Here is an 11,594-nt window from a genome sequence, read left to right on the forward strand (position 1 = left end):
TCCCGCCTCCACATGACTTGAAGCGTAGATCGAAGCGATGGAGAGGGTAGGGTTGCATGTACTCGCCTGCTACCCTCCACACAGAACAGCTTTACAGTAGCACTAACACGTTAGCCCGAGCACTTGACATGCATATTCGTCGCTTCACGGCACCACTTGTAGCAATGGCAAGCTGACGTACACGTAGTGTGTTTGTAGGATGTAGTACCTAAATGCTCGATTTTGTTGCTTCTGTACCGATGAGCCCATTAAGCTGTTGATTTGGCAGCAACAGCGATAGCTGTGTTGGCAACAAAATCAGTGTAGTGACGATATATTGCGAGGCGGCGCCGCCAAGTGAAATTCGCATACCATAATATACGCTGGTATATGTGGACAACGCGGCCTTGCCGTGAAACGCTTGGTCGCCGCCCTCAAGCCCATCATCTAGACACATACAAAACGTATCATCACATCAATTATTACGGGAGTAACACTGTTACCACCAAGGAGGCATGAATGCAGTGTGTAGGACCGCGGTTGTATGATCCGATGCAGGTGGGTGCTGTCAGGACACTCTTGAACTTATAATGCACCCGATACACTTTTATGTACGCCCGAACCACATCGGTAGGTCGCTCAAGGGGAGGCCTGGTTGTAGGCCTCTCCTCACGTTACCTACAGATAAGCACTCAGTAGTGTTGTCTACCTGTAACTACATGTGTATGGTGTTGTTAATCATAATTTGAATCTGTCAGAATTTAGTGGTGGCATGAAAGGATGACGTAACTTATATGCATTTGATTGTCGTCATATTTGAACCAGAGGCCTAAATGTACTTCGAAGTATATATTAGCGATCAAATGGTATTAGACCGGGTGTGCCACCCTGTGGGGTATGTAGACAACTTCCTAGGGGGAGTCGACAAGCATCCATGTTAGGCTCCGTATGACCAGTCGTAATGTCGTGAATGGTGGCTGTGGCCACTACTTTTCATGCGGATTTCGCCACTATGTTCAAAGCGCACTATCTTGCATATCTTGTCGTTGAGCCCACATTCTATCAACTTATATTCGCATAACTCCACAATACACACACTTCAACACAAAGGAGTCGTGAGGTATTCGTGGGAAGGATGAATTACAGTGAACTACTGTATATTAGCTCAAAAGCATAGTGCGTATAGCTCAAGAGGATCCGTACTCGTATATAGTCGTTGGGTCCAGCAAAAGGGCGTTCCCGCGCACTGTAAACGCGCCTGCTGGAAGAGGAGGATGGTTTCTGTTCATGGCTACGGTAGTTAGTTAACTCGACTGTTGTTGGGTGAGAACGTCGTTTTCCGTCTTGAGGTTCACGTAGCCTTCAAACGAGGTGCTGTTTTCAGCTTCTTTTATGTATTTGCGCATCTGTCACGGAGTCATATTGTGGGAATCTGGGGGATTTTACATTTTACAACGAGAATGTTTATGACCACCATCAGATACTACAAGCAAACACACCAAATTCTCCTATACACAACTTTAAAAATAGAAGTACTGGTAGAATTTCAAAACGAAATTCGTAGACACGTTTCATGATCGTAGTGTATTGTAACCGACTATGTGTGAAGCGAGAGATTCCTGCTGCATCATGCCTATCCAACTCAATCCAAGTAATGCTAAATATTGACATATATCATTACATTGAATAGTTAACGACGACATTAAATAGGCTTCTATTGTATCCGTCGCCGGCGTAACTGTAATAGAACTAAAGACAGCGATGGTTGCAACAACAGTTGATGCATCGCTGATTCTGGACGAGGAGAAGGTGCGCCATCGCAAGGAATTAAATCGGCTTCGCATGGCTGCTCATCGCGCACAGAAATGGTCAACAGAATTTGCCGATGATCGGCGACAGCGCCTGATGAAGCTGAAGATACAGCGACGTGCAGAACTACGGAGGAGCACGCAAGACGCCTGCAAAATCTCAAGGCAAAGCGAGATATGGAATCTCCCGAGGAGCGCGCGAGGCGCCTACAGAACCTCAAGACCCAAAGAGCCGCGGAAGATGCTCAAAAACACGCCACGCGTCTGCAGATACTAAAAGCAAATCGAGGGATGCAAACTCCAGAAGAACATGCCAGGCGACTTTAAGACCTAAGCGATTTATGGAATCTCCAGAGCAACATCGAGCACGATTGGACAGACTTAAAGCTCAGCGTAGCCTGGAATCTCCAGACCAATGCGCGAGCCGTTTGAGTAAGCTTCAAACAAAGCGGCAGCTGGAGTTACCTGAAGATCGCGGCGTTCGATTGAATGCATTGAAAGCTCAGTACTCAGTTCAAACTGCGGAGGCGCGATCAAGTCGTTTGGGGTACCTTAAGGCGCAACGAAAGGCTTTGTATATATCTGAAAGCGTCGAAGAACGGAAGAGCCGACTTGAACGCCGGCGACAAGGGCTTCATCGCGTTCAAGAAGCCAATAGCAACGATGTAACTGCCTCGGAAGCGCAATGTGCTGCACTGGACGACGCTACCTTGCTGCATGAATGCTCCAAGGACATGAAGTCCAAAATCCTGGGTGAATTGGGATTTGCCCTTGGCCCCTCTGGAATGGATCAATGTTTGTGCTGTGTGTGCGATCGTTTGGCATTTACAACTGATGTCCATGTGTACTCAACCGAAGATAAGGATATCCTGCAATCCATGGCAGCCCTCTTGCGAAATCCTGACGCCATGTTGTGCGGTGAGTTGGTCGCGTTTTACGATTGCAAGGACATCGATCCTGCCTTTGTTGGTTTGATGTTCTCGCGCAAAGGCATCACGCATGCTGGCAACGTCAACAACATCGAAAATCCGAAGGATGTCGACTTCAACGTTTGCTTGGAGTGTGAAACCGTCCTCCTTCAGCCTTGGCTAAGTGAACTGCCACGTCATTACGTGTTTCCGGGCGAGCCAGTGGAAATCGAGCGTGACATCGACCATGAATTTGATGACAACGACGAACATGCAATTTCATATGCTGATCAAGGGGCCTGCCTGTATGACGATCCCATCGAAGACAATCATGGAAGTTCCATAGATGCGTTGGCAGAAATGGAATTTCCTGATTTCTCGGAGATTCCTGTTGAATCATGGCCCTTGCCCCCCAAGCACGCCATTGCCAACCACTTCTTCGTTGGTGAACTGCCCGACGAACTCTTCAAGGCCACATGGGCTGAGATGTTAATGTGTTCCCTGGTGAGTGTTGTGGCTCAGACACGCATCATCCGTGGAGGCGAGCACCGAATGATCCGTTCTCACTTGATCCTGTTCGACGCGGTCCCTGGTCCTCCTGCTACGTTGTTGCCCTTGAAGCTGAACCGAGACGCAATGTACCGTGTTGTGCTTGCTGGGCCCTTTACGAAAGACCAGCTCGTCAAAGTGAAGGAGTATCACTTGGTTCGGCAAGCCATGATCATGGATGTCTTGCAGTTCTACAAGTCCTACAATGGGTTTTATGCCGACGTGTCCATCGACGGGGATCTCATTGCATCCTTGCCAGCGGAAGATGTACTTGACGGCATCATTGATGAGGCGTTGGGCGTGGACGAGAAGGCAAGCGCTGTGGATAACGAACAAGCAGCTGTGAACGGCTTTTCTGGGGACCCCGACGAAGGTTCAAGCGAGCATGAGTGTGCTTACGTCGAACGCAGTGTCCTGTTCACTCAAACAGCATCAGACATGGCGCCTGTGAACGAGAAGGCAGTGTTGGAATCAATCAAGAGCAAGATCCACCTAAGAACGCCGCGCGCAGATCCAGCAGTCCCTGACTTCAATGTCCACACGTCGAACAAAGAAACTACTCCAAACGTGGACGGAACAATTACTTTGGCGTATTTGGCAGGAGGCATCCAAGTCAAGTCGCGTTTTGATGTGCAGTACCTCAAGCACATACCTGACAAAGCAACCATGCAACAACTGGCGATGAACGACAACATGGCGTCCGATACTCTTTTCGATCGAAGCATCGAGGCGTTCATCAAAGTCGTTGTCGGTTTCGACAAGTCTACCGGTCGACCAAGAATGACTGGTGGGCTATTCGGCCATGTCAAGGCGTACTTTGGAATGGTTGAGACCCAAGGTCGAGGGACGCTTCACTTGCACCTTCTTGTTTGGGTACATGGTGCTCCACGTTCCACGTCCGAGTACGAGGCCCGATTTCAGGCAGACCTCAACTATGAAGCGATGGTGCTGACGTACTCAGAGGGCATTGTGTCCAATTCACTGCCCATTGACCTCCTCCAGACCCCCTGCAAGAGTGTGAGCATGCGGATCCCAAGTATGAAGCGCTCGACCCTCCGTTGACACCCTTCGAAAAACCTCGTCGCTCAGAAGGCGTCCTTCCGAAAGAGCCCATTATGGCCAAATGTGGACATTGCAACACGATGGTCAGCTCCCAGCATTTAGTTCGGCAAGCCCTCCTGCATTCGAGGCCTAAAGTGTGGCATGTGGAGTTGCCCAAGCTTTCTCAGCCTGCAATCGACAAGTACTTGGACGAGGAAGCATCGTTCTTGAAGTCTACGGCTGGAAAGAAGTATGATCCCGAGCGAACACATGACCACATGCGTGCGAGCTTCCAGACATACCTGGCAGGCACTGTCCACATGGAATCCAACGTCGACTATCAAGAGTTTCTGCCTGGTGCGCGAGCAAGTCTCGAATAATCCAACACAGCGTCGAATACGTATGTTGCACCAGATAAAGACACTTTTTGTCTGGACCCCATATACAGCTGTCGAGTATGCCATTTGGGCCAAATGGGACCCGACTACCCGATGAGACGGTGTTATTTGTCATTGCTACGTTGGAATCCGCATTGCAGGTGCATTGGTGGTCGCATTGCTCTTCGTGCTTCAAACAAAGCCGCAACGCAAGGGGTGCACAAATGTGGCGATATTTGTTCCCTCGGGCCCGAGTTGAAGTTGGACTTATTGGGACGTCTGCAATCTTGCTTGTGAGGAAGCTCGGCGAAGAGTACATCAATGGATACAGCGATGTCATCCTTCGTGCTTTCAAGTGCAATCACGATATTCAAATCATGATCGGTGGGGCTGAAATGGCTGAGCGCATCTATTACGCCTGCAAGTACACCACCAAGGACCAACAGAAGGTTGAATGTCGAACGGCCCTGGCATTGGCTGCTTTTGACACGCGTATTCAGCGAGAACTCTCAACAGCTGAAAGTGGAAAGGCCCTGTCCGATGAAGTCAAGTGCCGTCGTCGCTTGGCGTCTCACATGTTCAACATGACGAGAAAACAAGAAGTTGCTGGCCCGTTGTGTGCCTTGTACCTGTTGCGCGAGTCTTGCGCTTACACAGGCCACTTTTACAAGAAAATGTCCATCCGTCAAAACGTGTTGAAGTTCTTGCACCAACACAGCGACACTCCATTTCAACTTGAAGTGACCACCAACATCAAGGTCAAAACGCGTCCACACCTTGGAGAATGTGATGCTTCTCACATCGAATCCTCCAACGATGGATCGGAAAGTGACTCCTCTGACCTTGAAAGTGACGAGGAAGAAGATGCTTCACCACTTGCTGGACCAAGGCGACCTGGACAATCAAGCGTATTCGTACCGGTTGGTCCAGCAGAAGATTACATCAACAGACCTGATGTCATGTGCAAGGACATCTCATGGTTTGAGTTCACGTCCAAGTTCTTTCGCGCGAATCGAGCTGATGGTACATCGTCGGATAAACTCTTCATGGAACGACATTCCCTGCACAAGTCGAAGTGCATTGGGGTACATCGCTTGGCGCGTATTCCCGTTCTAACGGGTGGTGTGCGCGTGCCATTCTTTGGGGATTGTTTAAAACCCGAGGAGAGAGATTTCCACGCCCAAGTTGCATTGGTACTTTTCAAACCATTTCGTGTGTTGTCGGATTTGTGCCCACACGGCTCAACATGGCATGAAGCGTGGGAATCCTTTCAACCCACGATGAGCACTGGTTCTGCGGAAATGTACCATTTCATGCAAGACTACCATGTCGGTCGAAAGAAGGCCGCAAAGACAAGAACGTCCAGAGAGGAAGAACAGAACATCCAAATGGAAAACGACGATGGTCACACTGAGCCTGATGACTTCGATGACATTGACTTCGAAAACGCACTCCCGGTTGCCAGCAGACATCCAGCAACCAGCCACTTGGACTGTGATGATGCACGTGATACCACGTCGGAATTGTATCAAGCAGTATCATCGTCGGAGATGAGCAACCAAGTCAAGTTTCCAACAACGACACCCATTGATGCGGATATCGCAGCATTGGTTGGTGGTCAGTCCCTCGACGAAGCGTCAACAACAGCATCCTCAAGTTATATGTCCATTTTGGGTGCTTGGGACCAGCGACTTCGTTGCCGTGAGCAGTTTGCGTCAGATGTCAAAGGTCTAAAGACATGGATGTCGAAAAAACGCGTGGAACGAGTTGTCACGTTCGAAAACCAATCCCGTGTTGAAGAAAGCAGCGAGGCATCGGTGGCTTGGTGTACAGATCCGCCTAGCGAGATTCAAACGCTGGTCCAAGCCAACGTTCCGGGTGCATTGGAGCCATCAACGATGTTGTACACTGGCAACCTGGTTGGGAGGGGCAAAGTACCTCAAGCTTTGCCCGATTACGCCCACATCGGTGTTGTTTTGAGTGCTTTTGGCCTTCGTATGCGCCAACACTTGAGCTTCACGTGTATTGCACGTGCTCTATTGCAGCGATGGCAACTTGAAGATAATGGAGATCACGACCCACGAAGTGTCGCCACTGCAACGAGCGCCATACAACTACGAATGGTTCTGCACGGTGAAGGGGGTACTGGAAAGTCGCATGTCATCGCTGCTGTGCAAGCGTTTTGTAACTCGTGGAAGAGACCATTCAGCATTGCCAAAACCGCAATGACTGGCAAGGCCGCCGTCTCAATCAACGGAGTTTGGTATGCACAACTTGACCCCGAGCACTGTTCACGAGGCGAAAGAAGCCGACGAGAAAGGCGTACCTGGCTACACGGAAGATCTCAAGCTACTCCTGGTGGACGAAATGTCCATGATGAACAAACAACAGTTGGTTCGACTCGACGAGGCACTTCGTGCACGGACGAAGCTGGACTTGCCCTTCGGTGGAATCAACGTCGTTTTGGCTGGTGATTTCTTCCAAATGCCCCCTGTTGGTGGAAAACCGTTGTATACACCACTGTCTGCGTATCAAGAGGACTTGAAGTTCGATCTCTACGAAGACACGGGCTTCCATTTGTGGCGGTCGTTCAAGGATGTTGTGGTGTTGAATGAAAACGTCCAATTCTCCCAGGATCCCGAGTAGGGGCGATATGTTAGCCTGGCACGAAAAGGCGAATGGAGACAAGAGCTTGTTGACATCCTGAACAGCCGCATTCTCTCGGATGGTTTGGTTTTGAAGAGCATGGCGTCACCTAATGTCAGCACTCCTTCAGCTCCTCCAAGTCAACGATGTACAACGTACACTACCCCCGACAACCGAACAAGACAAGCAATCATCAACGCATACACTGCCGCATTGTCTACGAAGCTTCCACGGAACCACTACCCCATTCGAGTTGTGGCCAACTTAAACGGTCGATTGAACGGGTTGTCGTCAACAGACATATCTGACATAATGTCCCTTCCCGACACAATGCTCGGCAACATGGCCCCGTTCATTGATTTGATCCCGGGTAAGCCAATGGTGTTACCCTCATCACGGGATTGCAAATGGAACGTTTGGGACATTGCACTCCGTTCAGTTCAACCAAACGACAAAGTTCAAGCTCGTTGAAGACGCTGGATCGAAGCTGAAGGTGTTGATACCCAACAGTCCACCCGCAGTTGTGTTTGTTCGAGTGACACGTCCAAAGAACTTTGACGTGCTGCCTCGAGATGGATTGCACGACTCTCTGCCAGCTGACGTGTACCCCGTGTTCAAGTTCAAGCCTCAGGGATCAACTGAGGTTACGTTGACGCCTGGCCCTGGTGGTTCAAAACGAACACTGAAGCTCAACTTGCAGCAGTTGCCGTTTGTCAACGCAATTGCTTCGACAATCTACAAGATCCAAGGCGAGACAATGGAATCCCTTGTTGTTGCGGATTGGAAAGCACGTGGCTCCAAGTTCAACAAGGTTGTCAACACGTGCCAACAAGGAAACATCGCCATCTCCCGATTGACCAAGCGTGATGGGTTTTCAGCACTGAAGCCGATCACGAATGAGCGCATTCGGTACTTTCAGCCGAGCAGCGACACGATTGCAGAGAACTTGAGGCTCGAGAAACTGTTTGCGGTCTATCTGTCCCGCAACGAAAACACTGCCGTATTCAACTCCAGTGATTTCAACGCCTTGAAAACAACTCTACCAGCCTCAGATGCAGTCGCTCCACTGGCCAAACGCAAGCTCTGTGTGGTGGATATTATGGAGAGCACTCCCGCAACAAACATGCTTTGAATGGCTCAACTAAAGCGGAGTGTATTGGATCGCATGGAGAAGAGCCCATTTGAAGTGTTTTGGGGCTGATGCAACGAAGTTCACCATGCACCGTGCTTCCTGCGACTCCATCAACTCCGCCTGATTTGTGTCGCTCAAGTTCGAAGGGCTCGGGTGGGTGTATCGAGGAATTGTTCTCACAAGCATCATTGCAGAACCACAGCACCTCCATCGACGACGCCCTTGAAACGTTGTCGTTGAGTTCTCCGCCTCCTCGAAACAAAGGCAAAGCGAAGCGTCGGGCGCTCCCAGACCTGCCTTGCGTGGAGAGATTGAGTTACGTTTCGTTGGCCCGGACTCGCGATTTCAACTTGGAATCGCTTCTTTCGCTTGATGCCTGGATTGGTGAGGACGTGATCAACGTTTTCATGGCAAGCCTGGTACAGTTTACGCCAAGATATGCCTTTTTGAACAGTCACTTCTTCGAGAGCATGACGAACGATCCAAGTCTCGAACAAGCCACCCGAATCTTAGGAAGGTCATCCTACGGCGCGCAAACGCAATGTGTGATCTTTCCCATCTTTGTTCCTGGTCACTGGATGCTTGGTATTCTCGATTTTACCCACCAGCGTTACGGCTTCTACGACTCGTTGCACAGCCCCCGTCCGACAGTCCTGACGACCTTGCAACGCTTTGTCGATACCCTGGATGGGCGTCAAGGTCAATTACACGGCATGGAGATTCCTGGACCCCAACAACATAACGGCTACGATTGCGGAGTCTTCGTTTGTATTGCTGCAAAGCAATTCATTCAGACCTACAGCACTGGCCCTTTTGAGCATGACGACATGGCAGTGTGGCGATTGCACATCCTCAACTGCATTGCTCACTTCCTGCCATTGGCGCCCCGGCCTTAACTTTGCATAGATGTAGATGGTACACAAGAAAACAACGAGAAACCCTATAAAAATAAGTAGATATTGCATGCGAAAAATAATGAAGACTAGAAAAAGGACGTATTGTGAACTTTCCTAAGCAGACTTTCGCTTCATACCCCTGTAAGTCTCGAATTCTAGCATATGCGTATACGACAAGTGCACTTTCAAAAGTGGTGTATATTGTCTCCAAGGAAAATGTGATAACAAGACCGATAACAAGACCGTTTGGTCCAAATAAGTGAATAACGTTTTAGACAATCCAACATTAGTGTCGATGGAATATAAAGGTTCTCTCTCATAAGCGCACAAGTTGTTTCATTCGCAGTCGCCTCTGCGTTGGGGTAAAGATTTCAGGCGATCACGGCGATGATTTCGATTATGTTTGAGCGAAAGCCCATGGTGATACCTACGATCATGCATGTACTCCTTAGTGTGATATCTAGGACGTTGTAGTAGCACATCAATGTTGCTGTGATCTTGCTGCTACATGTGCTGTTGCAGCTATGACATTGTAGCTACAATTCCATGTAGCTGCGATCGTGCAGCTACATCCCCAAGCGTTACAAACAAAATCCTGACTACATTTTAATGTAGCTACGACCTTGTATGTACTCATCAGTGTGGTAGCTAGGAGGTTGTAGCTACACATCAATTTAGCTAAGATCTTGCAGTTACAGGTTACTGTTGTAGTTACAGTATGACATTGTAGCTACAATTCCATGTAGATGCAACCTGCAGCTACAGCCCGAGGCGTTACAAACGAAATGAGATAACCGTCAAAATGACCTCATCAATGCATACTTTAATCAAGTTCAACGTACCTGTTCAAGATGCGTCACATTAAGCTATCTCAACATATTCACAGTGAATGTACTAATTAAAAATATGTCATAATAATCATTCAAGATGTGTGCAGTTGAATAGTACTACGTAGTATTCTGTCAGTATACGTGCAGTACGTAGTACGTAGTACTAGTTTACGTTAACCAAGTGAAGTAACATTCAAAACAGGATGCTCTGCCATACGAAATCGATAGAGGGATTTGGCGATACCGTATAGTGTAATACGAGTCGGACAGTGATATGCCGTATCCGAATACGGATACGATGTGAATTACAAGGTGATTTTGGCTTTCGTTCCGGACATACAAATACAAAGTAGTCCTACACCAAGCCTAAAATTGCAAAAAACATTATATTACCACGGAAATTCAGTTTCACAGGAAATAGACAAGAAGAGAGATCGACGTGAATAAGAATACAAAGTCGTCATACAAAACATTCGTTATTTATAAAATTTATTCAAATGCATCCGTTCCATCACCAACACTGTCGTCGCCGTTGCAAATGTCGCCGTCAGGGTCAATGGTCTCCTCAATGGAGCTCGCAGTCATCAGTTCCGACAGAACCGTGTCGTCCACAACACCACCCGACACCACTTCCTCTACAGGTTCACCATCGACTAAGCAGCACTTTCTAAACCCATTGACAATCGTGGTGCTAGGCAGGTCATCCCACGCGTCCGCGATCCAACCCACAACTGTCGCCCTCGACGGTGGCTGGAGCTTGAAGGTCCGCCCACGTTCTTTTGCTGTTCTCAACTGACGTCGGATTAGGTCAAGCCAATTCTGCCGCAGACGGCACTTCAGCGGGCGGTTCCACGCGACGTCGGCAGGTTGGCAGATCCACGTGTATCTTGGTGGGATTCGCTCCAGCAGGACATTGATCTCTTTTGCGTAGGCCACGACGTCGTCCGTGAAGTGCGCGGAGAAGTCGTCCCAGAGCAAGAGGACCTTCTTGGTGGCGCGGTCGGCACGCTGCCCAAAGTGGAACTTCAGGAAGGCCAACGAAATGGTGGAGTTCCACCAAGCCGTCGGGTTGCCGTAGATCTGACTGTTGTTCTGTCCTTGCATAGGCTCGACGCTCTGCCACACCGTCTTGCCAAACCCATGGCGTTGGGTCAAGTTCTCCTTGACGACGGCTTCGACTTTCGACTTGGCCGTGCGAAGCACCAGGAACAGGGGGAGCTTGGTGCCGTTCGAGTCCGCCAGCAGCATTGCCGTCACGCGCTCCTTGGTCTTCCCACCGCACTTGACCCAAACGGTCTTGTCGCCAGCCATGTTGAGCGTCTTTGTCGGTAGGTACTCGTAGTTCACACCCGTTTGGTCGGCATTGTAGACTAAGTCAATGTCGTGCTCCAGCACCAGGGCCCTGACCCGCGCCGAAAACGCCTCCAG

The 11,594-nt window shown here is 49.3% G+C and overlaps 3 protein-coding genes across 3 annotated transcripts; all 3 read left to right on the forward strand.

Annotated features, from left to right (window-relative positions):
* Nucleotides 1–2,128: 2,128 nt before the first annotated feature.
* Nucleotides 2,129–4,665, forward strand: H257_02238 (hypothetical protein; the record flags this gene model as incomplete). The annotated part of the gene is made up of 2 exons (XM_009825789.1): nt 2,129–4,280; nt 4,334–4,665. 2 exons carry the CDS (start codon nt 2,129–2,131, stop codon nt 4,663–4,665), a joined length of 2,484 nt encoding a protein of 827 aa, XP_009824091.1.
* Nucleotides 4,666–4,742: 77 nt separating this feature from the next.
* Nucleotides 4,743–7,308, forward strand: H257_02239 (hypothetical protein; the record flags this gene model as incomplete). The annotated part of the gene is made up of 5 exons (XM_009825790.1): nt 4,743–5,430; nt 5,492–5,586; nt 5,631–6,565; nt 6,708–6,833; nt 6,900–7,308. The coding sequence occupies 5 exons, from the start codon at nt 4,743–4,745 to the stop codon at nt 7,306–7,308; spliced, it is 2,253 nt and encodes a 750-aa protein (XP_009824092.1).
* Nucleotides 7,309–7,407: 99 nt separating this feature from the next.
* On the forward strand, nt 7,408–9,336 carry H257_02240 (hypothetical protein; the record flags this gene model as incomplete). Its single annotated transcript, XM_009825791.1, has 3 exons — nt 7,408–7,689; nt 7,748–8,308; nt 8,635–9,336. 3 exons carry the CDS (start codon nt 7,408–7,410, stop codon nt 9,334–9,336), a joined length of 1,545 nt encoding a protein of 514 aa, XP_009824093.1.
* Between the last annotated feature and the right edge of the window lie 2,258 nt (nt 9,337–11,594).

The sequence above is a fragment of the Aphanomyces astaci genome, assembly GCF_000520075.1.
Source record: "Aphanomyces astaci strain APO3 unplaced genomic scaffold supercont1.4, whole genome shotgun sequence".
Classification (NCBI taxonomy): Eukaryota; Oomycota; class Saprolegniomycetes; order Saprolegniales; family Verrucalvaceae; genus Aphanomyces; species Aphanomyces astaci.